The sequence below is a fragment of the Suricata suricatta genome, chromosome 8 (assembly GCF_006229205.1).
Source record: "Suricata suricatta isolate VVHF042 chromosome 8, meerkat_22Aug2017_6uvM2_HiC, whole genome shotgun sequence".
Taxonomy (NCBI): domain Eukaryota; kingdom Metazoa; phylum Chordata; class Mammalia; order Carnivora; family Herpestidae; genus Suricata; species Suricata suricatta.
In genome coordinates, this window is record NC_043707.1 from 112,398,159 (window position 1) to 112,420,541 (window position 22,383).

The following is a 22,383-nucleotide window of genomic DNA, read 5'->3' on the forward strand; positions in this document are numbered from 1 at the left end:
CCTTTCCTCTGCAGTCGCGCCCGGAAACCATAGAAACCAAGCCCATCAGTCTGCGCCTGCGCGGTCCTCAGCCTCTGAGGGTCTGGACCAGGTAAAAGTGACCTCTACATGACCGCGTTAGACACGGCGTAGCGGTTAGTGAGTTCCTGCTGCCTGCTCAGGCCGGTGACTAGCACCCTCACAACAGCTCGGATTGGTGAGGGACATGACCAAGTAAGTCCACAGGAGAGAAAAAGCAGTACCTTCCCCACCTCCATCCCCGCCCGTAGTAGTTAAGCTCATACGCTGTGGACCTGACGCTGGGTGGATTCAAATTATGGCTCCACCACTGAGGTGTGACTCTAAGTGCCTTAACCTTGCTATGCCTCAGTTTTCTCATCTTAAGATAAAAATATCTTGGGGCGCATGGGTGGCTCAATCCGTTAAGCAAATGACTTAGCTCAGGTCATCATCTCCCGTATCTCCCGTTTGGGGAGTTCGAGTCGCGCATCTGTGCTGACAGCTCAGAGCCTGAAGCATGCTTCGGATTCTGTGTCTCCCCCAGTCTCTCTCTCTCTCTCTCTCTCTCTCTCTCTCTCTCTCTCTCTCTCTCTCTCTCTCTCTCTCTTTCTCTCTCTCTCTGCCCCTACCCCCCTCACGCTCTATCTCTCTCTCAAAAAATAAACATTAAAGTTCAGCCCTTAAAAAGTAAATAAATAAAAATATAATCTTAAAACATAAGAGTACCTACAGCCTAGGGTTGCTCTGGGGATTAAATGAGTTAAATATAAAACATTGAGGCGGCTCCAGGCACGTGAAAAGTTCTCCAAAGTAATCACAGTTCTTTGTTATCTTGGTTTTTTGGTTTTAATTTTTATTTAAAATCACAGTTCCTTAATATCTGTTTCTAAAGTTTACAAATTCAAGAAAGTAAAAGAGACCATGTTGTGTTTCAGAACATCCAGTGGCTCTCTGATTACAGCAGGGCCTCAGAAGTGGAGCGTGTGATATGATACACCAGGTGGGAGGGAAGAAAATACTCAAATACCTTTTAATCTAATCATTTATTTCTTATTACATAAACCCCATGCCCAAAGTGGGACTAACGTCCCTGAAATCAAGAGTTCCAGGGCTTCATTGACTGAGCCAGCCAGGTGCCCCTTTAATTTCTAACTTAAAAAATAAATGTTTGGGGTGCCTGGGTGGCTCAGTCGGTTTAGCGTCCAGCTTCGGCTCAGGTCATGATCTCACGGTTCGTGGGTTCGAGCCCTGCGTCTCTTGTCAGCACAGAACCTGGAGCCTGCTTTGGATTCTGTGTCTCCCTCTCTCTCTGACCCTCCCCTGCTTGCACTGTCTCTCAAAAATAAATAAAAGACATTTAAAAAAAGTTTGAGGTTTGGGCTGAATATTTATTCTCCTTTTAAGTGATATGTTTTCAAAAACGTTTAAAGAAGTCGAGCCTTCCAACCTTCCCAGTCTCATTGTCCAAAGTCCTCTGCCTAATCCCCCATCTAAGAGCTTGCTGTTGCATCTTATTCTTGGAAAAGCCATGCCACCCAGTCTCTGATTTTTTCCCTGCTTCCCCCTGGAACGACCCTATTTCCACCTTGTCTCCATTTCTACATACCAAATTCTTGCTCTGCTTCAGGATTTTGGCCTAAGCTTTTCCCCAAAATGGGTGAACTGCCTCCAAGCCCCAGGAATACCCACTCTGGAGAAAATTCCTATGGTCTCACAATTTAATTGGTTTCTTTCAAGAATTCCAATTATCCCTCTGCTCCCCCTAGCCCATCAGATATATACATCCCTCCCCCAACTGAGATCAGAGTTCCAATTCAACTAGAGTCTCCTGAGCACCTAATACATGTCCAGCAAAATACTGGAAGATTATGGGATTAGTAATTCATGGGCTTTGCTCAGAAAATAGTGGAGATAGCAAGATACTGGTGGCCACTCCACTTTCCACTTCTTCCACTTTCTTGTTTATATTGGTGACATCTTCCTAGTCCTTCAGCCAGGGAACTCTGAAGTTGTGTTTTGCCTTTTCCTCAACTTTCATCCAAGCTTTAATTAATTACTGGCCATTCTTTCAAATACTTCTACAACAGGCTACCAATTTATTTCTTACTTTCTACCTTGCAGCTCCTCACTTCAATCTGTTTTGCACTGAATAATGTTTCTAAAAAATATTAATTTTATTGTATCACTCCTTGGATACCAGGCAGGATAGATTAATACAAAGATGGTTCACTCAAATACTTCCAAGGTCAAACAAGAGTGCACAGTAAGGAAATAAAAACAGAAGCACCACAGTAAATGGCAACTGGTATTTGGCTTCCGTCTGAATGATGGAAGGCGTGGTGTGGAATGTGACAAACTGGAGAGGGTCTGTCCTGTCTGAAGGCAGAAACAGCTATTCCACTCCATCCTATAGCTGTTGAAGAAAATCAGGGCCCCAAATTGTCAAATCTGCAATTTTTTGGTTGAATTTTTCAAAAGAAGCCAGAAATCTTTTGTTATTGTTTAAATGTGAAACCTACCACTTTCTTTTTAAGTTTATTTATTTTGAGAGAGAGTGTGGGGGTGGGGGGTGGGGGTGGAGGGAGACAGAGAAGGGGAGAGAGAATCCAAAGCAGGCTCTGCCCTGTCAGCATGGAACCTGATGCCAGGCCCAAACTCAGGAACCGTGAGATCATGACCTGAGCCTAAATCAAAAGTTGGACATTTAACTAACTGAGCCACCCAGGCACCCCAGAAACCTTCCACTTTTATTTATTTGTTTTAAAATGTTTATTCTGGGGGCACCTGGGTGGCTCAGTCGGTTAAGCATCCGGCTTCAGCTCAGGTCAGATCTCACAATTCGTGGGTTCGAGCCCCGCGTCAGGCTCTGTGCTGACAGCTAGCTCAGAGCCTGGAGCCTGTTTCAGATCTGTGTCTCCCTCTCTCTCTGACCATCCCCTGCTCGCACTGTTTCTCTCTGTCTCTCAAAAATAAATAAAAAGCATTAAAAAAATTAAAAAAAAATAAAAAAATAAAATGTTTATTCTGAGAGAAAGAGAGAGAGGGAAGGAGGGAGAGAGAGACAGAGAGAGAGACAGAGAGAGAGAGAAAGTGCTCATGCACTAGCAGGGGAGAGGGAGAGAGTATCCCAAGCAGGCTTCCCACTGTCAGTGCAAAGCCTGTGGCAAGGCTTTGCGCAGTTCCCACAAACTGTGAGATCACAGCCTAAGCGGAAATTGAGTCAGACACTTAATCGACTGAGCCACCCAGGCACCCTGAAAACGACCACACTTAAAATGTAGGGCAACCAATTTTTTTTAAGTGCTGGCCAAACAAGACTCACATTAGAAATGGCTTGATGTGCCAGATTTCAACCCTTGGATAGAGGGAAATTTTTTTTTTCCTTTGGATAGAGGGAAATTTGAAGGTGGGGAAAGCAATTTACTTGGAACTCTGATGGTGTTTTACATCCAGCCTTTCTCTCTTCTTACTCTCCTTATTACTGCCAGTTGCTTTTCTAAAACTCAAAACTGATCATTCAAAAAATACTTCCTGAGCTCTTATCATATAGCATGGCCCTTATGGAGCTCTGGGGACTAAGACACAGAATGCTGTAGCAAGTGATAAAGATGAACAAAGTACAGAGACATTCATGCTTCTTGGGTTGTGTGTGAGGTGTGAATGTATAAAAGAAAAAGTTCAGATTACTGGGTTTGGCATTCACGATCTATCCATGATTTCTTCCCATTTCTAAATCCTCAGATACAATTGCTTATTCAGCCTCCTTGTATTCTCAGCCATCTAGAATTGCTCCTTCTTCCAAACTTTGTAGGAGCAGTTTCTTCTGCCCGGAACATCCCACCCACTCGCTGCCAGCTTCCCACCCCCTTTCAGGTGAATGACTAATCTGCCCAGACCATTTATCGAACATTTGCTTTTGAAATTTTTAGGGTTTTTGGTGTGTGTGTGTGTGTGTGTATGTGTTGAGAGAAAGAGACAGAGAGAGAGAGAGAGAGAGCGAGAGCGAGAGAGAGAGAGCGCGCCAGCACAGGGGAGGGGCAGAGAGTGAGAGACGGAGACACAGAATCTGATGCAGGCTCCAGGCTCTGAACTGTCACCACAGAGCCCAATGTGGGGCTCGAACTCAGGAACCATGAGAGCATGACTTGAGCTGAAGTCGGCCACCCAGGCGCCCCTCCAGCGTTTTCTGGTGAAAGCTTCTCGAATTCCTCAGGCATTTACTAGACCTTTCTTAATGTCCCGCCAGCCTTGTAGATTTCTATTGCAGATACTGTTGACTCTTGATAGGCTGGCCCCCTCCACTGGACCAAGCATACAGCTCCGTATCAGAACGGTGAGCAAGGGTGACTGACAGGTCTTCCTGAACGGCGCATATTGGAAAACTACAACTCCCGGAAATCCCACGCCAGAACTAAGCCTGCGCCGTTGCTATGGTGAGTACGCCCGGCCTCTAGGACTTTCGCTTTACGTTATAAGTGACGTAGCTCTCTACACGGGGTGCCTGGTCGCTTCTCTTAGGTCCTCCGTTTAGCTTCCCTTTAACTTGCTCTGCGGATTCTCTGCTTCGGAGAAGTGTGATTTTAGGACGACCTCAAAGACCTTTATGTGCAGAAGCAAGCCTGAGCAGTCGAGTTCTTCCATTTGGTATTCCGGAAGCCGAGGCACGGAGACGGAGTGGAATACGACCAGGAGCGTTTGGCGTTTGCCGCCGCGATCGCTACGATTTATTCTAACCAAGCAGAACCTTGCTCCCAGCTTCCAGACATCAGGCACAAGAGAATGGCCTGATGACCTAATCTAAGCCCCCAGTCCCACATCTTTAAAAATTAGCCTCAGTATGAGCACAGACTGTGGACGGCCTTCTAGAGATCCGCCTCCATCTCCATTCTTGGGACTTCTGTCCTAGACCTCAAGGATTCCCTCATGTTTACACACTTTAGTCATAATCCGAGAAAAGCTTTAACACTACCCTTCGACACACTGGGAACTTCAGGCCTGTATCTGATACCACTGCCACAGTTGTGCAACAACGGGGTAGCCTGAGGGTCCTAGCACATTTGGGGAAGAGGATTGGGAAGATTTCCCCACCCTCACACGCCCAAGCCTCCAGCTATGTGATAGCTACAAAAAAACGCCAATAAGCAGAGGCTTGCAGCTTAGTGGGTAAAGCATGTGATCTGGGCGTTGTGAGTTCAAGCCCAACCTTGAGTGTAGAGATTACTACAAAAAGGAAACTTTTTTGAGTAGGATGGCCTGGAATATACTGGAAACCAGAGGGATCATTTAAACTACAAAAGAATGTGTGGACTGCGGGTTAAGATGCCAAATTGAAGATGCAAAAGGACCAGGAACTAAGGAAGCATAACTTAAATGGGAAGGCTGTGCCAGGTTCATGGTGATAGGGGTAACTTTTTTTTTAATGTTTTATTTTTTGATACAGAGAGAGACAGAGCATGAGAGGGGGAGGGGCAGAGAGAGAAGGAAACACAGAACCGGAAGCAGGCTCCAGGGCTCTGAGCTGTCAGCACAGAGCCTGACATGGGGCTGGAACCCACGAATGAAGGTGAGATCTGACCTGAGCCGAAGTCAGAGGCTTAACCAACTAAGCCACCCAGGTGCCCCGGGGGTAACTTAATATTGGTAAATATTCCATCACTATAATTAACGCCCCTCATTCTGACATGTAAAGCTGCCCCTTGTCTTCAGGTTTCCCAAGTGTTACGATCGCATGAAGAAACCACGCTGTTAAGGTTCATGGGGGTAGGCTACTGCACCTGACACACTTATTCCCAAGTATGGAGGGCGCCTGGCTGGCTTATTCGGTAGAACAGGAGACTCTTGATCTGAGAGTCGTGACTTCCCCACTCTGGACATAGAGCATACTTAAAATAAAAATAAATGAACACACTGGAGTCTGGTTTATAGACCAATATAGATTTATTAGTGAATCAGCCTTCCTGAGTACAGATCAGCCAGGGCAGCAGAGTAGTCTTCCCCAGGAAACACCCTGATCTCTGTCCAGATGCACAGTACATGTATCAAAACAAGTTTTATCACATTTCTTCCCAAAGCTTTTCTAGGGTAAGAACTATATCTCTTGTAATCCTGGCTGTAGAGACACAACCTACCAAAGGCTTAAAATTCCTTGATCTGAGAGTCAGAGTAGTTTCAGGTAGTGCACTGACTGGAAAAGGGAAGGAGCAGCCACATAATTCAGTCACTCATCATTAAAGAGCCCTGAATAGAGCACCTGGCTGGCTCTTGATCTCAAGGTTAAGTCCAAGCCCCATTCGGGGTGTGGAGATACCTTAAAGGCAAAAAAATAAATCTTAAAAAAAAAAAAAAGGCCAAGATCAGAGAGAGTAGCTCAAGGTGCTGATAACTGCTCAGTAGAGTCAAAGAGTCATGTAGACACATAAATGCATTATACAGTTTTATAAAACCATAAAATGAAGTGCTGAAATCAAGTACTATGTAAGAGTACACCTCCTTAGAACTTCCTTATAATCCAATTTAGGCACCTAGTTACTCTCATTACCATTTTATTTTAACACTTTACTATTTTATATTATTATTTTTCAACATTTATTTTTGAAAGAGAGGGGTAGGGAGGGGCAGAGACAGGAAGACAGAGAATCCAAAACAGGCTAGGCACTGTGAGCGCAAGCCCAATGCAGGGCTCAAACCCATGAGCTATGAGATCATGACCTGATTCAAAATCAATAGCCACTTAAGCAAATGAGCTGGCACCCCAAAACACTTTTAAATCGTGGATTAACTTGTTTTACTAGTTTGCCTGTTTTATCTCCTAAGAATATAAGCACAAGAGAAGGAACCTTGTCTGTCCAGCTCAGTGATACATTCCTGGTGCCCAGAACAGTACTTACCGAATAGTAGGTGCTCAGTTAACCTTTATCAAATGAACAGGTAACTCAGCCTGGAAGAAGGGGGCAGAAGGACAATTGCCACTTGAATAGGCAATTGCCAAGTAAGAAGGGCTTTAATTCCAGGCAATGGAACTGGAGCACCATTAAAAATGACAGACTAGGGGCGCCTGGGTGGCTCAGTCAGTTAAGCATCTGGCTTTGGCTCAAGTCATGATCTTGTGGTTTGTGGGTTCGAACCGTCAGGCTCTGTGCTGACAGCTAGCTCAGAGCCTGAAGCCTGCTTCAGATTCTGTATTTCCCTCTCTCTCTGACCCTCCCCTGCTCCCGCTGTCTCTCGGTCTCTCAAATAAAAAAAATAAATAAACCAGACTGAGTTGGTACAGAGCATAGTTTCAGGAAAATTTCTCAATAATCCACACAGAGTGCTTTTAAGAGATTTAAGAGATAGATTTAAGAGAATCTATGCAAACAAAAACAAACCCCAACTCACAGCAGAAGTTATGGAACTGGGCTGGATTAGCTAACTGGGGGGCAAAGCGACAAGCCAAACCAAAAGAAAAAGGATCTTTCAAAGTCTGTCTCTGTGAAGAGGGAAAATGAGACTAGGCACATCCTTCACAAAGACCATGCTCTTTTTTTTTTTTTAATTTTATGTATTCATTTTGAGAGAAGGGGGAGAGGGAGAAGGCATGCAAGCACAAGAAGGGCAGAGAAAGAGAGAGAGAATCCCAAGCAGGCTCTGCGCCATCAGTACAGGCTTCAACATGGGGCTCAAACTCACGAACCACAAGATCACAACCTGAGCCTAAATCAAACACTTAACCCACTGAGTCACCCAGGCACCTGACCATGGTCTTCTTAGCCAGGCAAAGGCAGAGTCATGTTGAAGTATCCTTCCCAATCAATGTATAGGCCTTTGTTATTTCTGGACCAAAGAAAGGCTCTTTAACTGGTCAAGCCGTTTTCTAGTTTGGTATTTGCCCTTCTGTCTTATATTTACTACTGAATTAGTTTCCCCCAAACTCTCCAGATTCCCACAGATTAACAGCTAAATGCCTAGTGGCCAGAACCCTTCATTATCTACCTAGCCCCTATTGCCTAGCTTCATGCTCTTTCTGGGATCTACAAGAGTTTTCTACTTTGATTAAACAAGAATGTCCTTTCTCCACACTGCTATGATTTCCCACCACCTAGCCTTTGCTCATTTCAAGTCCCCAACTCCTACTTTTACCTGAGCCTTATTCATCCTTTGAAACCTTGCTCTAGCTCTACATCCCCCCAAAACTTCCTTGATCACTACTGCTTAGAACCATTGATTCTTTCCCTTACCCCATTATCTGTAGCATTCACACAACACTTAGCAACTTTTACCTTGCCTTCTTACATTCCCTGCTAGACTGACTCTCAGAGGTCAAGATCCAAATGCCTAAGTTATTTATGTATGTTAATTCCGTATCAGGTACTGAGGACATAAGACCGACTAGGGCTACTTTAAAAACTCAAATATCTGCCCTCCACAAATAAAGAACTTAGAAGATACAAGGATTGGAAAAACACTCAAAGCCAGTATAAACATGTCTTTCCACTAACATGAAGGTACGTTGGGTACCAAGCCAGGTTAAGTACCTTCACCAATCAAAGCTCTGATGAGACAAAAAACACAAAGAAACTTGTACATCCAGAAACTGAGCATCAGGAAGTGTGGGTCAGCTTATTGCTAAGACCAACTAAAAAGCAGCTGAAATATAAAAATTATTTTCTTAAAAGCAGAGAAAGACTAACTAGGTAATAATTACTGAGCCAAAAATCTGAAAACCCAGAGAGCTTAGAACTCAAAGCTGAGCTTTCTGTTAAGTCATCTGCCAATCTGGAAGAAGCCCCTGGATACCTGCACTGTACTTTCAGAAGCTTCATGGCCTGAAAGGGACAAAAATCAAAACCTAAGGCTAGCTAAAGGTGGAAACACCCAGCACAGACTGAGATTTCAAAGTATCACACTTTTCAGGTAAGGCTGAAACAAAAGTAATCCAGTCTTTGCACTGACTTGAGACCTGGTGTGCCATCTGGATGATGTAGGGAACCTCCAGCATTCAGAATGAATTAAAGTTTGGTAATATTCCTAGGCAAAGACAACCAGAAATCCTTCGAGAAGTGGATGCCCCATCCTTATCCTGTTTGTTTATTCCTACAATTAATTGTTCAAATATAGTATCCAGCTCACAGATAACCTGGCACATGTAGAGACAAAAACACTGTAACAATCAGTAAAATCCAGAGACCATGAAGACTTGTTTCTGGACTTGCAAACTGTGAAAGCAGCCACAGATGCAAACAAATAGATGTAGCTATATTTCAGTAAAATTTTATTTACAAACAGGCCTTAGTTTGCTGACCCCTGCTATAGTGAATAACAAAATACAGATTCACTGAAAGGCATTACTGAATTCATTTGTCATTCATCTTTTATTGTTTTCTTAGTCAAACACCTGAAAGTACAAATTCTAATTAAAGAATGGGAGATTTTGAGGTTAACAAAGGGCTCTTCATACTGGAAAGTTGAGAATTGCTGCTGCAGAAAGGAAGGTTTTGGTCTTCAGGTCTGATGAAGACCACTGTAAAAGAAACCTGCTATTAACAGTTTCAGATGCATATTTTGTGTCCCAGGCTGTGGCTACTTTCTTCACATGGGGTATTTAATCTTGCATTTGCAAACAAAACCCAAATGATGTACATACAATGATGTACATACATACATTTTGCAGATAAGAAGACTATGGCTCACAAAGTTAAGGAGTTTGGCAAGACTCACATAACAAACTAAAACTCTAGGGCTACACACATCCAAAGGCCATTCTTTAACTACTACACAAGCCAACCAATCCTCTCCCTGGCGGGCAGAAGAGAGTCACCATGTGTGAGAGGTTGGCCCAAATCCTTGTACTCCCTTATGTTCTTCTCCTTGGGGAGCTCTTAACAATGATCTCTATCTCAGTAACCTCAATCTCCCCTGTACTCCTCTGGACCTAAGCATGAACACTTACTCCTTTCATTCCCCTACCAGTTTAGATTTTACCAAAAAAAAGTAACAAATGGAATTAAAACAGAAAACTTTAACTAGCTAGATACGACTGTTCTGAGACCACAGGTCTTGGCCCATCATTAGAGATCTCTGTGGGTCAACTTCTTCCCTGGACAGTGACTTACCTCCATGGGACAAACACATTTCCCTACCTGGCAATGCCCCTTAAGTTTAAGCTCTAGCAATCAAGCTCTAGGGAAAAAAATCCTTTTGCTATTCTAAGGCCTACATTATAGGTCTCCGTTTTCTGTCCTAGGAACTGTCGCTTCTCTGGATAAAACACTATGAACAAACATGTCTAGTTCCTTGTGAGGAGGTTCTAAAACCCACCCATGGTGGTCTTACCCTATGGCCCCACAGGGCAACCATACCGTAACAGCCTAACAACACTGGGTGCAGTGAGAGTGTCTATGGGTTTCCTTATAGAAACCTACTCTACCTCCCAACCAGAAGTATTTAGTGGGAATGGGGCCGACCCTTGCAATAGTGAGCAAGCATGTCACTGATTTCAAAATAAGACTCAGTGCAGCAGCATTCCCTATTCCAGGACTTTTCATGGCCCCCACGGCTGCCCTACCCTTGTTTTGGTGTGACTATCCCACTGTAAGGCCCATGACAGCCACCGCTATGCTCCTCTTCCAGGAACAAGTGACTACCCTGGAAAAAGAAGAGATAAAACAAACTACCCTTCAAATGTGAAGTAAGATAATTATTTAATTATTAAAAGATCACTGATGGGCTTTTAAAAAAGTCTATAAATCTTAAATGTCATGTTTTACTGGGGAAATGGTTATAGCAGCCTCCCATAAATTATTTGAATAAACATTATCACAGTATTAAGAAAGCAAGGTAAACAAAATAGCTTAAGTATTTTATTTGTTTGCAACTAAGCTTGTTAACACTATATAATGAAAATGTACAAAGAATAATGTTGCAGTTTTTGGTTAGATTTAAGTCAAAGACATTCATTAATAAGGAATCTTCGAATATGAATATTCCAGAATTTCTCTAAGCCATCTGATCAGAACAACTGTCTCTGAATATTACCTTACTTTGGAAGGTACTGGCATACTTTTGATTTATAACTCAGAATTTTTCAAAATAAGCCCTAATTAATAAAACTATTCTATAGTCAAACTAAAACAGTTTTAATAGAACTTTCCTTTCCAGAAACAATAATAAAGGAAACAAGGCATTTTGTAAAATGTGGTCCTGAACAAGTCACAGTAAAAAATAAATGTATACATAACTTCCACCTCCTCAAAACAGAGGCTACTTTCTGTTCCTCGGCCTCAGGAACAAGGTGAAGAACAGTCTGTAAGCAACTTTGGGCAGGGGGGTTGCCAAAACAAAGCTCAAGCAATTGAACATGGTCACCTCCTAAAAAGAATTTGGGGGAACCTGACCAAAGGACCCTAATTCTGTTTGTAATAACCGATTCAAAGGCAAAGCGGCTCCTCCCAAGTAGCAGTGCCACCAGGGGCTGGCCCAGCCCCGCACTCACCTATGTTGTGCTCCCAAGCAAACCCTGATGCTCCTGCTCCAGGGGAGACTTTTTCTTTTTAGAGGTTCAGTGTCCAGGGAGCTCTTTGTGTGAATGAGGTGAGCACAGACTCCACATGGATATTTTAAGGCTTGGAGTCAAGTATTTTTCAACATGGCTGGGCAGAGTCCACGTGTCAAACAGCCCGTCTCCAGTTTGTCCTGTCCTAATTCCTCACCACGCATTTGTAGACCTAGGACCACAGACCTTTGCTATGTCATCATAATCACATCTAATGTCCATCCTAACTTATGATTCATATTCTGTGCCTGGAAACAGTCCCTGTATTTAATAATAATACCTACACATAAAACAATCCACCATTACAACTTATATGGCCACAAAACATTAATGATCTTCTGTAGACCAAGCAAATGTTTTTAACCATAATTGTCGTGCATCAAATTCACAGCCAGACTCCCCAAGATCAAAAAATTTGCACAATACAAATAATAACTTAAAATACACACACACACACACACACACACACTCTCTCTCTCACACACACTTCTTACAGAACTGTGCTTGGGGAATCTCCATTTGCTGAGTGCCACTGAGGGCATATTTTGCTAAACTGCTGCTCCAGGTATTTTTGTTTGGAAAATCTATCACAGTAGGGCACAGCTGTTTATTGGATGAGCAGAAAAGAAAGATATGCTTGTGGCAACCAGAAAGTTTTAAGGTCTTTCAAGTTGTATAAAATGGACCTGCAGAAACGTTTAAGTGTTCTCAGGATGCAAAGTTGGAGCTGAAATGTGATATCAAACCAGTTGCAAAAAGTGTACAGCAGCCATCTCTTGAGGTCAAACCTGGTACCCAGATATGCAAGAAAGCTTCAGGACACATCTATAAATTAGGAATAAAAACAAAAGTGTTTAAGAAAGCTATAGTGACATACTTTTTAAAATATTAACCAATAGGAAATGTGATAAATGGCATGGAAGATGCAACTGAACACTTAAAAGGTCCTAAGTTTTCCAGAATTTAAGAAACCTGACTCAGTTTCAGTTTAGATATACAGCTATTTATTACTTTATGCTTTGAGTAACTCATACTTCCAAGGCGTCTAGAATTAAGAAATTCTCACCACACATTTCATAAACTAGTTTAAGGAATTAACTTCCATAAACTAACAACTGAAACTACCTTACTGCAGGAAAAGCCAGGTAACACACAAATTGGCATTGCAGTCAGACTCCCTAGGTTTCAATCCTGGCTGAACTACTAGCTTAAGGGCTTGGACAAATTATTTAACCTCTTTAAGCACTATTCTTACCCGTTAAATGGGGGCTAATGATAGTTCCTCCCTAGTAGAGTTACTGTAGATTAAATAAACTCCATGAGGATTTAAAGGGCTTTGCACTGTGCTAGACATTTTTTTTTTTTAATGTTGGCTATTATTTTACTTCACAGGGGTTTTGCTCTCAGGAGACCAGGTATTCAGTATCAAGATTTTGCTCCTGGAAGTTGGAAAATTCAAAGAAAAACTTGTCAATACTTACAGCTTGTTGGCCTTGTCCCATATCGTCGCATAATCTGATCATGTGTAAATTTCACAAAAGATTCATATTGTTCTGTAAGGGAAAGATAACATATACTATCTCCAGAAATTCTCCCCTGACTTTTGAAAATCAAGTGTCAGGATCACAGCTAGCTTCGTAGTTTAAATGATCTACTCTTAAATTCACCTTTGTAACAGCCACTGTTCTTTTCTCTTAGATCCCAGAGCCAAATCCCTGCCTCCTACATTTGGTCACTGATCATCTAGTTTGACTCTTGATTTCAGCTCAGGTCATGATCTCATAGATCGTGAGACCGAGCCCCATGTCAGGCTCCACGCTGACCTCATGGAGACTGCTTGGATTCTCTCTGCTCCTCCACCACTTGTGCATGTGCTCTCTCAGAAATATAAAATAAAATACAATTTTAAAAATTAATTAATTTAATTTAAAAAAATAAAGGGGGAACTCCTTGAACAGAGAAATGACTTAGAATCAACTGAACAATTTTGGGGTGAGGGTAGGAGAAGGGAAACGATAATTAGTGTATTAAAGGATCAAAATAGTTCAACTATAAAGAAACTCATTTAACTTTGTTGCTAAACCAACAGTTCTCAATATAAAGCAGAATTTCTAATATTCTGAGGAACCATGTGGTGTGGGTCACCAGATTAGGAAATAAGACTATTACAGGAAGAAGTTGTTGCCTAAAACGCCTCTGATCACATCACTGTCCCCTTTCACTACATGGTACTACTCTCTATTCCTGATTCAGATCTCTTCCTTTCACAAAAGGATCTACTTGTTAACATCACTATCAACTCCCTTTGTTCTAACCTGAGCTTTGCTTTCCAAACCTCACTTTAATGTCCCTCTAAATCACAGGATGTTTGACTTCCCACATCCATAAGGTCATTCCCACCAGGAAGTCTGAATATGTTGACTATACCCCACTCTTCCCAACCACCTGTTAACTCAAATAACCTACTTAATGCCTTTATTCATATGGAAATTTTTCAAAAGGAAAGGTTAGTTTATCTTGTTTCAGAAAAATAAATGCAAAGTTCTTCCATGTAATGTATAAATGAAACGTTAGCATCACCAGAGAGTAACTTAATATTCACAACTCATTAAACCTTCTTGCATGAAGTCTTGCTCTTTTTCTAAGTTACCATCTGACTGAACTGTATTAACAATGGCATAGCCACTGCCTCAGCCTACCTGCTAGTTTGGTATTGAGGATTTGCTCATATTCCTCTCGAATTTTATCTTCATAGTCTTTTAAGAGACGCTCACATATTATTCCAACTTGTCGGAGGGTAAAGGTGGGCTGGTCCTTCTTCATCCAGGAGGTACCTGGCCAAAAGACAAACCTAGTTTTGTTTTGTTTTGACAAGATCTTAAGTAATCTCTACACCCAATGTGGGGCTCAAACTCAACCTCGAGAATAAAAGTTGCATGCTCTACCAATTGATCCAGCTGGGTGCTCCAAGACAAATCTAGTCTCAGTAGTACATTCTAGTTCTAAGGTTCAGAATTAATAACTTCATGCAAACAGTTCTAAGATAGAAAATCTGATTAGAAAAATGTTATTTTTCACAACTCTACATGGAATATTTTCATAAAATTCTCTGAACTTCTGCCATTAGTTTTACAAAGGCCAAAGATAAATTGACAAGGAGGAACAATGTGTATCCAGGTGTGCTAGCTAATCTGTATACAGAAAAACAGTTCTGATGACATAACATAAGCCCATATTCAATGCTCACTTGGTAAAGAACAAAAACAAAAAGTTGATACAAAGGCTCCAGTCTAGATTAGAGAAAGCAGATTCACAGAGGTTCCCAAACGCTTAGAGATTGTCTACACCTCTGTTTAAGTGAGGCAGTGCATCATAATTACCCATAGAATTTACAAAAGATCCACATTCTGATTTAATTATGGGTTAGGGCCTGGCCGCTTTTTAAGTGCCACAGGTGATTCTGATAAGAATCTGGTAAGTCTGAAGCTTAGGAGACCAACTGACTTGCCCATTACAAAAAACTGTTAGCAAAGTCACTGAAATATGAATGAAGGAGACAGTTAAGCACTACATATCTCATCCTTGATCCCTTTTGAATCTAGGAAGAGAAGAGTGAAATGTTCATAAGATGGAGTTAGAAACCAAAACATCCACTGGAATGCCAGAAAACACAGAAATTGGCTTCCTGATCCTGGGGGAAAAAAGCAGTTCCTCTGGTAGCCCAATTATGACTTCAGCCTAGAAATGGTTTCTTCAGCCCACTTTATAAACCATTTAACACTCTGAAACAAGTTGTTTTTAAACCAAAATTTCTTCTCTACAAATGAAGCCTGACCAAAAGTTCTACCCAGGCATCACAGTATTGTTTTTTCCTGCACCCATAACATATTCTATTACTTCATGATTCTATTACTAAAATCTCAAAAGAAAATCAAGGACAGACTTGCTAATTAATATCACTGAAAGGTCTACCATTCATGGGACACCTGGGTAGCTCAGTCTATTGAACATCCAACTTCGGCTCCGGTCATGATCTCACGGTTTGTGGGTTTGAGCCACACGTCAGGTTCTGTGCTGACAGCTCAGAGCCTGAGCCTACTCCAGATTCCGTGTCTCCCTCTCTCTGCCCCTCCCTGGCTTGCTCTCACACACACTCTCTCTCTCAAAAGTAATTAAACATTAAAAGAAAAATAAAGTTCTGCCACTCATGAATGTACAAGAGCCGTTAAAAAGGATGTTATTCTAGAACGAAGACCTTTGGGTTATTTGAGGTGAAATTCACATAAAATGGACCATTTTAAAGAGAACAATTCAGTGTCATTTAGTATAGGCACAATTTTGGACTACATTTATCTAGTTTCAGAATATTTCCATCACACCAAAGAAACATCCCTTACCTGTTAAGCTTTCCTGCCCCTTTTCCTCTCTCTCCCTAGCTCCTGGTCAACACAATTTGTGTTCTGCAAGGAGATAACTTTTAATCAAGGTAATTTTTAACTCTCAGAACTATTAAAAAGTAGAATACTTTGGGAGGAAATAACCTCCTTTAGTGTTAAAAGGACAAGAGTTTACCACCAATGGAGATGTTAGAACATTGGCCTGTTGACTATTTGCAGGGATATGGCAGACAAGACGGCTGAACTACGTGACCATGAAGATTCTCCAACCCTGAGATTCTATTTTTGAGCACATCCTCTCTGACCACCTGTCAAGGTTATAGGGCAGTGCTGTCACACACAAATTTGTGCAATGATGGAAATGTCCCATAGTTGTGCTAATACAAAAACTACGTGTAGCTACTCAACACTTCAAATGGGGCTCCTGCATCCAAGAAACTACACGTTAAAATTTTATTAAATTTTAATTAAATTTAAACAGCCACACGTGGCTAATGTAATGACTACGGCATTAGACACTGCAGTTACAGAAGGTATCGGGTAGATGGAAGCCAAAGCAAATCAACCTAAGGCTTTTTCCTAATTTCATGACTCTGTGGTTTCAAAACTATAAGTAGTAAGCAACATGATGCATACATTTTTACCAATTTTATTACTTTAGATGAAATCAATTCTGGATTAGGAAACCATCATTTTAAGTACCATTTACAATTTTTTTTCCATCTACAAACTCTTAAATGGTCTGCCCACATTAATACTTGCTTACCTGGAGAACTAGGTGCTGTGAGGGCTGTAGAATGAGGCTGACTTTCCGAAGTACAAGCTTCACTCTGATTAAGAACAACTTCTAATTGTCTCCACCTCTGATAACGACTATATTCTTGTTTTATGTTCTGAAAAATTTGTTCTAATAAAAAAGAAACACACTTCTTGAGCATTCACTTTATTGTGCCATTCCTTCAAACTTGTCTCTTCTTCCATGTTATTAATATTAGCAAGAAAAATGTCGAAAATGACTAAAAACACTCCTCCCAGAACTCCCAGTGTGCCCTCCTCCTGCTATTTCAACAATACATGGGAGAGCAGCTAGTTTAACATAAGCTCCCGGATAGTTCCCTTTGCTTATCTTTCTGTGACAGTGAAGACCAGATCTGCTGTTTGCTTTAGGATTAATGAGTACAACTTGCAGCAAAATAAAAAACCCATCCTCCACCTAACAAGGAGCTATTTTTGATCTCTATTAAGTTGTACAATTTTACAAACTAGCATATTGGGGTGATTCTCTTATACAGGCCTTCTAAAAATGAAGCTCTTGTCCCATTTGGGACTCAAGATCTTTGGGTGAGAGGACACCAGAAATCCTGGACACAGACCATGGAAAGACCTGAGATGTACTTTTTGGAACTGATGATCAGGGCTTAGAAAAGAACTTTCTGATCCTGGGAGAGGTAATATTTGATAAGATTCAGATTACTATTCTGAGTCATGGCAGTCCTGAACTAAATTTGCTAACACTATTGAAGGGAATCCAGGACACACAAATTCACTTTCAAGTACATTCCTAGAGACAACACAGAGTCTGGAAGGAGGTGGTTTTCAAGTTTTTCATTTTTGTAGTAGAATACGTAACCACTTTCCAGATAATAAAGCTACTTTATAAAAAACAAACAAACCAGAAAGCATATCACCACCCCACTCACATTATTCTAATGTATAGTTTGCTATAATTTTATTTTTTTATGGGGGTTAAGTGTTAATAATGCCATTTTGCTTCTTCCTAGTTATGTGACTATGATCTTGGAAAAGTCATTCAGGATCTTAGCCTAGTTCTTCAATAAAAATGTTAAATTCCTGCCCAATAACGTTTTGAAAATCAAAATAAGATTTTAATAATGCTCTAACAAGTGACAGTATAGCCCAGGAACTGATACTGACTCAAAGTGGCTCTACTCACGGCTAAATTCACTGACCTTCAGCCTGAACACACAATGTGGGATTAGCAAAACTTTCCTTTAAAAAATACTATGAAGTTCCTATTTTAAGTCTCCTGAATTTATTAAGATTTCACTTCATCTTTAAAACATACTATTCTCCAGCACATACTTGCAAGATTCAATACAAGGATGTAAGGAAGGCTTGAAACAAGAAAGGACAAGTATGAGGACAATGCTCATGAGAACAGGTCTTTGATAAACCTCTAATTGCCTCCTGTACGGCAAAGTTAAGAAATGGAAAGATACAACTTTAAGGCTGGTTAAAGGACTAGCAAGTCAAAGAATCTAAATATGGCATGCACAGGAGAAAAATAAGGAAGTAGATGTGATTTTTCTCTCCAAAAAGGCCACTCTTTAAAAAAAGAAAACACAAATTTCTTTTTAACAGCGGATAGTTAACTTTAGAGGCACCTTAGTGGCTCAGTCAGTTAAGCATTGGACTGCTGATTTTGGCTCAGGTCATGATCTCACAGTTCGTGAGATGGCACCCTGCATCCGGATGTGCTGACAGCACAGAGCCTGCTTGGGATTCTCTCTCCCTCTCTCTCAAAATAAACATTAGAAAAACAAACAGTGGATCGTTAACGTTAATTCTTGCCTCCTATTATTATTTAAGGTTATGCTTCCAGGTTATATCGGACGAAGCCCATCCTCAAAATTCTACAAGGGTTCCGAGCTGCTACGGTCCAAAATTCAAACTCTTATTAAACATGAAATTACCATGCCTTCTGAGACTAGGCCCCAAATTGTTTCCAGTTCCATCTCCCACTATAATCCAGTTGCATTACATTATCCTTTCCTTAATTTGTGCGTTTTCTGGCCTTTGCTCAAGCAGTTTCCCTTGTTTGAAATGTGGGTATCTTTCCCCAACATGATTCAAGACCCAGCTAAGGGGCGCCTGTGTGGCTTAGTCCATTAAGCGTCTGACTTTGACTCAGGTCATGACCTCACAGTTAGTTGGTTTGAGCACGGCACAGCTTGCTTAGACCCTGGAACCTGCTTCAGATTCTCTCTCTCTCTCTCTCTCTCTCTCTCTCTCTCTCTCTCTCTCTCTCAGTCCCTTCCCCCACTCCTGCTCGCTTTCTCTCAAAAATGAGGAAACATAAAAAAAAAAAAAAAAAAGACCCAGCTAATATGCTACATCAATCTGGATGTTACTCTCCAACTCTCAAGTCATGATCAATTAATTGCTCTACACCTAGACTCACACCATGTTTACAAACATCTTCCTCAGGTTAGTAACACCCTCCCTATGCCTGGTATCCACCTAGCTCATTTAAGCAATAAAAGGCTTAATTTTATGTGCTTTTCCACGAATAAGTGCTCGGACACTTATCTTTTCTTTAAAGTGAAGCAGGGGTGCCTGGGTGGCTCAGTCAGTTAAGTGTCACTTTTGGTTTTGGCTCTGGTCATGATCTCTCAGTTCTGGAATTCGAGCCCCACATTGGGCTTCAGGCTGACAGTGTGGCGCCTGCTTGGGATTCTCCCTCCCTCTCTCTCTGCCCTCCCTCACTTGCTGTCACTTTCTCTAAATAAATAAAAACTTAAAATTTCCTCCCCCATTCTTCCTTTTTAATCCAGAAGGCATCTTTCACTTAAGTCAAAGCATCATATAATCATTCATACTGTTTCTTTCATGACAGAACCATACTCCAATGAGCATTAAGGAATTTAACTGATCAATCTTTACAAATGAATATTTTAAATAAAATATTTTAATATAAATGTGTCAAGAAGGTAGTTTGCATGATCCATGCAAAAACTAAAATTTAAGATAAAAATTGACTCCCATCACTGCACTCTGCAATATTGAAGCTTCCAAAAGCATTCAATAATCATTTACTAAACATTTGCTGTAATGTGAACTACAGCAGAATTAGTCTAAAGGGTAGTATTAGAAGAAATAAGATATTTGCATAAAATCCATCAAGATAGATAGAGGAAGTATTAACTCTATTTTGCAGGAGATCCAGAAAAATTATATGACTATCCTTGGTGTCTGTATGTACAGCAGAACAAAATTATCACTTCAAGTGGGCATTTTTGCACCCCTGCTTTTGAAGGGCTCTTTACCCCAAAAAAAAAAAACAAAACACCTTTTGCAAACAATATCTCATTCAGTACATAAGGCTTTGCAACAGTAAGTGGTCAGGGAATTTAAAGTGGAACAGACTTCCTTGTGAGGCAAGGAGAGTCAGGTAATGAATGGGAGACTTAAAAAGGAGCAAAAGCATAGTTTGGGGGGGGAAATGTGTGAAAGAGTAGGTAAGACATATATAGTTATAGTTGATAAATCCTTTGAATGTGACGATAAAGAAAAGGTGAACCCAAGGAAGATAAAATGTCTGGCAGAGCTTGGCTGGCAAGTGCAGGAATCTTGGTGGGAGAGGATGAAATCTGCATTATGGACATGCAGAGGAAAAGGGAAATAAAAGTCCAAAGGCATCGGTAATTAAAAAGGGGTAAGGAAAGAATGATACTAAGGCAGTCCTATGGTTTTGCTCATGCTTGAGGAATAGAAAAACACACACAAAGAAATGACTTTGCCCGAGTCCAGTTTTGAGGACCCTCCCCCATCTTCAGGAGCCCTTTAAAATTGCTACATATTAATTCTGATGCACCTTCCCCTATATTCCTGTACAATGGTGGGGGTGGGGGGGGTTGTCCTAAATTTAAGGTCACACTAGCTCTTCCCTTTCCTTGGCCAATGTGGAATCCTTATTCAAAGAGAGTCTCAGTTAAAGAGAGTTGAATTCCTGCTTCCGGAACCTCTGTATGTTTAAGGATTCTCAAATTTTAGCTAACGACCTACCGATTTCAAGCCATATATGGTTCAAGACAATAGCTATACAATTAAAAAAAAAAAAAAAAAAACCATGGCCAGTCCCTTAGAAATAGGTTAAAATCGGATTCCATGACTTCTGCGACGGCCTCCGGTTCCTAAAGCCTTCTGGAAATCAGGTCTCCCTCCAAGCTACAGCACAGTGAACAGCACGCACTCAGGCCCCTTCCCAGGAACCCGCCCCCAACCCCCACCCTCAAGGCCGGCTTCGTGAGGAGAATCCCATTTTCCATGGCCCACTGGATCTGCTGGGCGGCTCCGTGCAGGCCCGGGCAGCGAAGGCAGGAGGGGCTTCGCGCACGGGAAGGGCCCCGAGCGGCCAGGGATATTCCCATCTTCCTCTGTCCACCCCTCTAGTCTCTCCAGCTCCAGGAAAGCCGAAAACGGACACTGTGGCCCCACCACCCCTCCCGGATGTCTCCCATCCCCGGAAGCGACAAGGCCCAGCGCACCCCAGTTCCCGTTTCTGAGGGCAAAGGGGTCTGTGGGGGAATGAGCCCAGCGCCCATAGCCGCCCCCCTCCCCCAAATGCCTGAGCCTGGCTTCCTGCCAAGCCCGCAGCGTAGGTTACCCGGTGTTGGAAGGCGCCGCTCGCCGCCGGGCGGGGCGGGCTGCTGCAGAGTCGGCGATGGGGTCTGCGTCTGGAGCAGCGGCGGCGGCTCGGCGTCCGGGGGCCTGAGGCCCGGAGTGGGGCCGGGCAGAGGGGCGCAGCGCCTCCGCTTCGGGGAGCCAGGGCTCAGTAGCGCCGCCTCGAACTCCATGGGCCGCTTCAAAGTCGCCCCGCACGCCATGCCGCCAAGGGGCCAGAGACCGGGAGCGGACGCGGAGGCAACTGCAGCCCAACCTCCGACTCCTCAGCGGAGCTCGCAAGCCAAACCGGCTCCAATGGCGCCTCCAGCACCCGGCAGCGGCACTGGCCCCGCCTTCTGTGACGTCACGAGCCCTGGCCACCGCCCGGCAGAGGGGGAGAAGCCGGAAGAGGGCCGCTCTGGGAGGCCTGTCAGCGACATTCCGGCCCGTGGCGCCCCCCGCTGAGGAAATGGAACAGTCTGGGCGGAGAGTTGGGTCGCCAAGCAACCTGGGGAAGGCCCCCACCCCCGCCTCCGCCCCTCCCGGGGTCTCATCATCCCCCACCCCCACCCGGCGTCCCCCACAGTTCCTCGAGCCATTGCGCCGGAGTGGCCCCTTAGCTCTTCGCACCTGCGCGGCAGAGGCGTGGGGGAGGGGAGAGCTCGGTGTGGCCGGTGAGGGGTCGCGGGGGTCGGGTGTCTCCGAATCGGGTAAACCTCCTTCTAATGAACCTGTCTAGGCCGCTCTAGTCCCCATAATGGAAGAGAGGAGCCTTCTGAAAAGTCTTTAAGGGCATTCCGGAGTCCACGGAAGTCTTCGCTTAAGCATAACCTGAGATCTGAGGATGGACTTTGGGAAGTCCACCAACCCCATGAATTGTGTACAAAATTGTGTATGTGTGTGTATTTTGGAATACATGACCCATATCTTCAACAGCTCATCAAAGGGATCTGCTACGCAAAATAGTTAAAAACAAACAAAACCCACTGGCTTAAATCATCCTAGAATGGTGTCAGAGCGTTAAGAACTTAAGCTGGTTACTGATTGCCA

The 22,383-nt window shown here is 42.7% G+C and overlaps 1 protein-coding gene and 1 long non-coding RNA gene across 2 annotated transcripts; one reads left to right on the top strand and one right to left on the bottom strand.

The window, feature by feature from the left end:
- The first annotated feature begins 44 nt into the window (after positions 1-44).
- LOC115298126 lies at positions 45-13,350 on the top strand. Its single transcript, XR_003911612.1, has 3 exons — positions 45-213; positions 4,288-4,433; positions 12,923-13,350. It is a non-coding gene; the product is annotated as an uncharacterized LOC115298126 (long non-coding RNA).
- Positions 9,332-21,680, bottom strand: AKIRIN1 (akirin 1). The gene is made up of 6 exons (XM_029946506.1): positions 21,335-21,680; positions 16,694-16,834; positions 14,230-14,364; positions 13,012-13,083; positions 10,544-12,355; positions 9,332-9,499 (listed from the first exon to the last, which is right to left on the bottom strand). Exons 1-5 carry the CDS (start codon positions 21,552-21,554, stop codon positions 12,345-12,347), a joined length of 579 nt encoding a protein of 192 aa, XP_029802366.1. The 5' UTR covers positions 21,555-21,680; the 3' UTR covers positions 9,332-9,499; positions 10,544-12,344.
- Positions 21,681-22,383: the final 703 nt, after the last annotated feature.

What these genes read in the sequence shown, in the direction of transcription:
- AKIRIN1 (XM_029946506.1), bottom strand. Translation starts at nt 21,554, where the DNA reads ATGGCGTGCGGGGCGACTTTGAAGCGGCCCATGGAGTTCGAGGCGGCG. An exon ending in GCGGCGCCTTCCAACACCGG is followed by an intron (nt 16,835 to 21,334) that starts GTAACCTACGCT and finishes CTTTTTTATTAG; the next exon opens with AACAAATTTTTCAGAACATA. An exon ending in CACAGCACCTAGTTCTCCAG is followed by an intron (nt 14,365 to 16,693) that starts GTAAGCAAGTAT and finishes TCTTTTGGCCAG; the next exon opens with GTACCTCCTGGATGAAGAAG.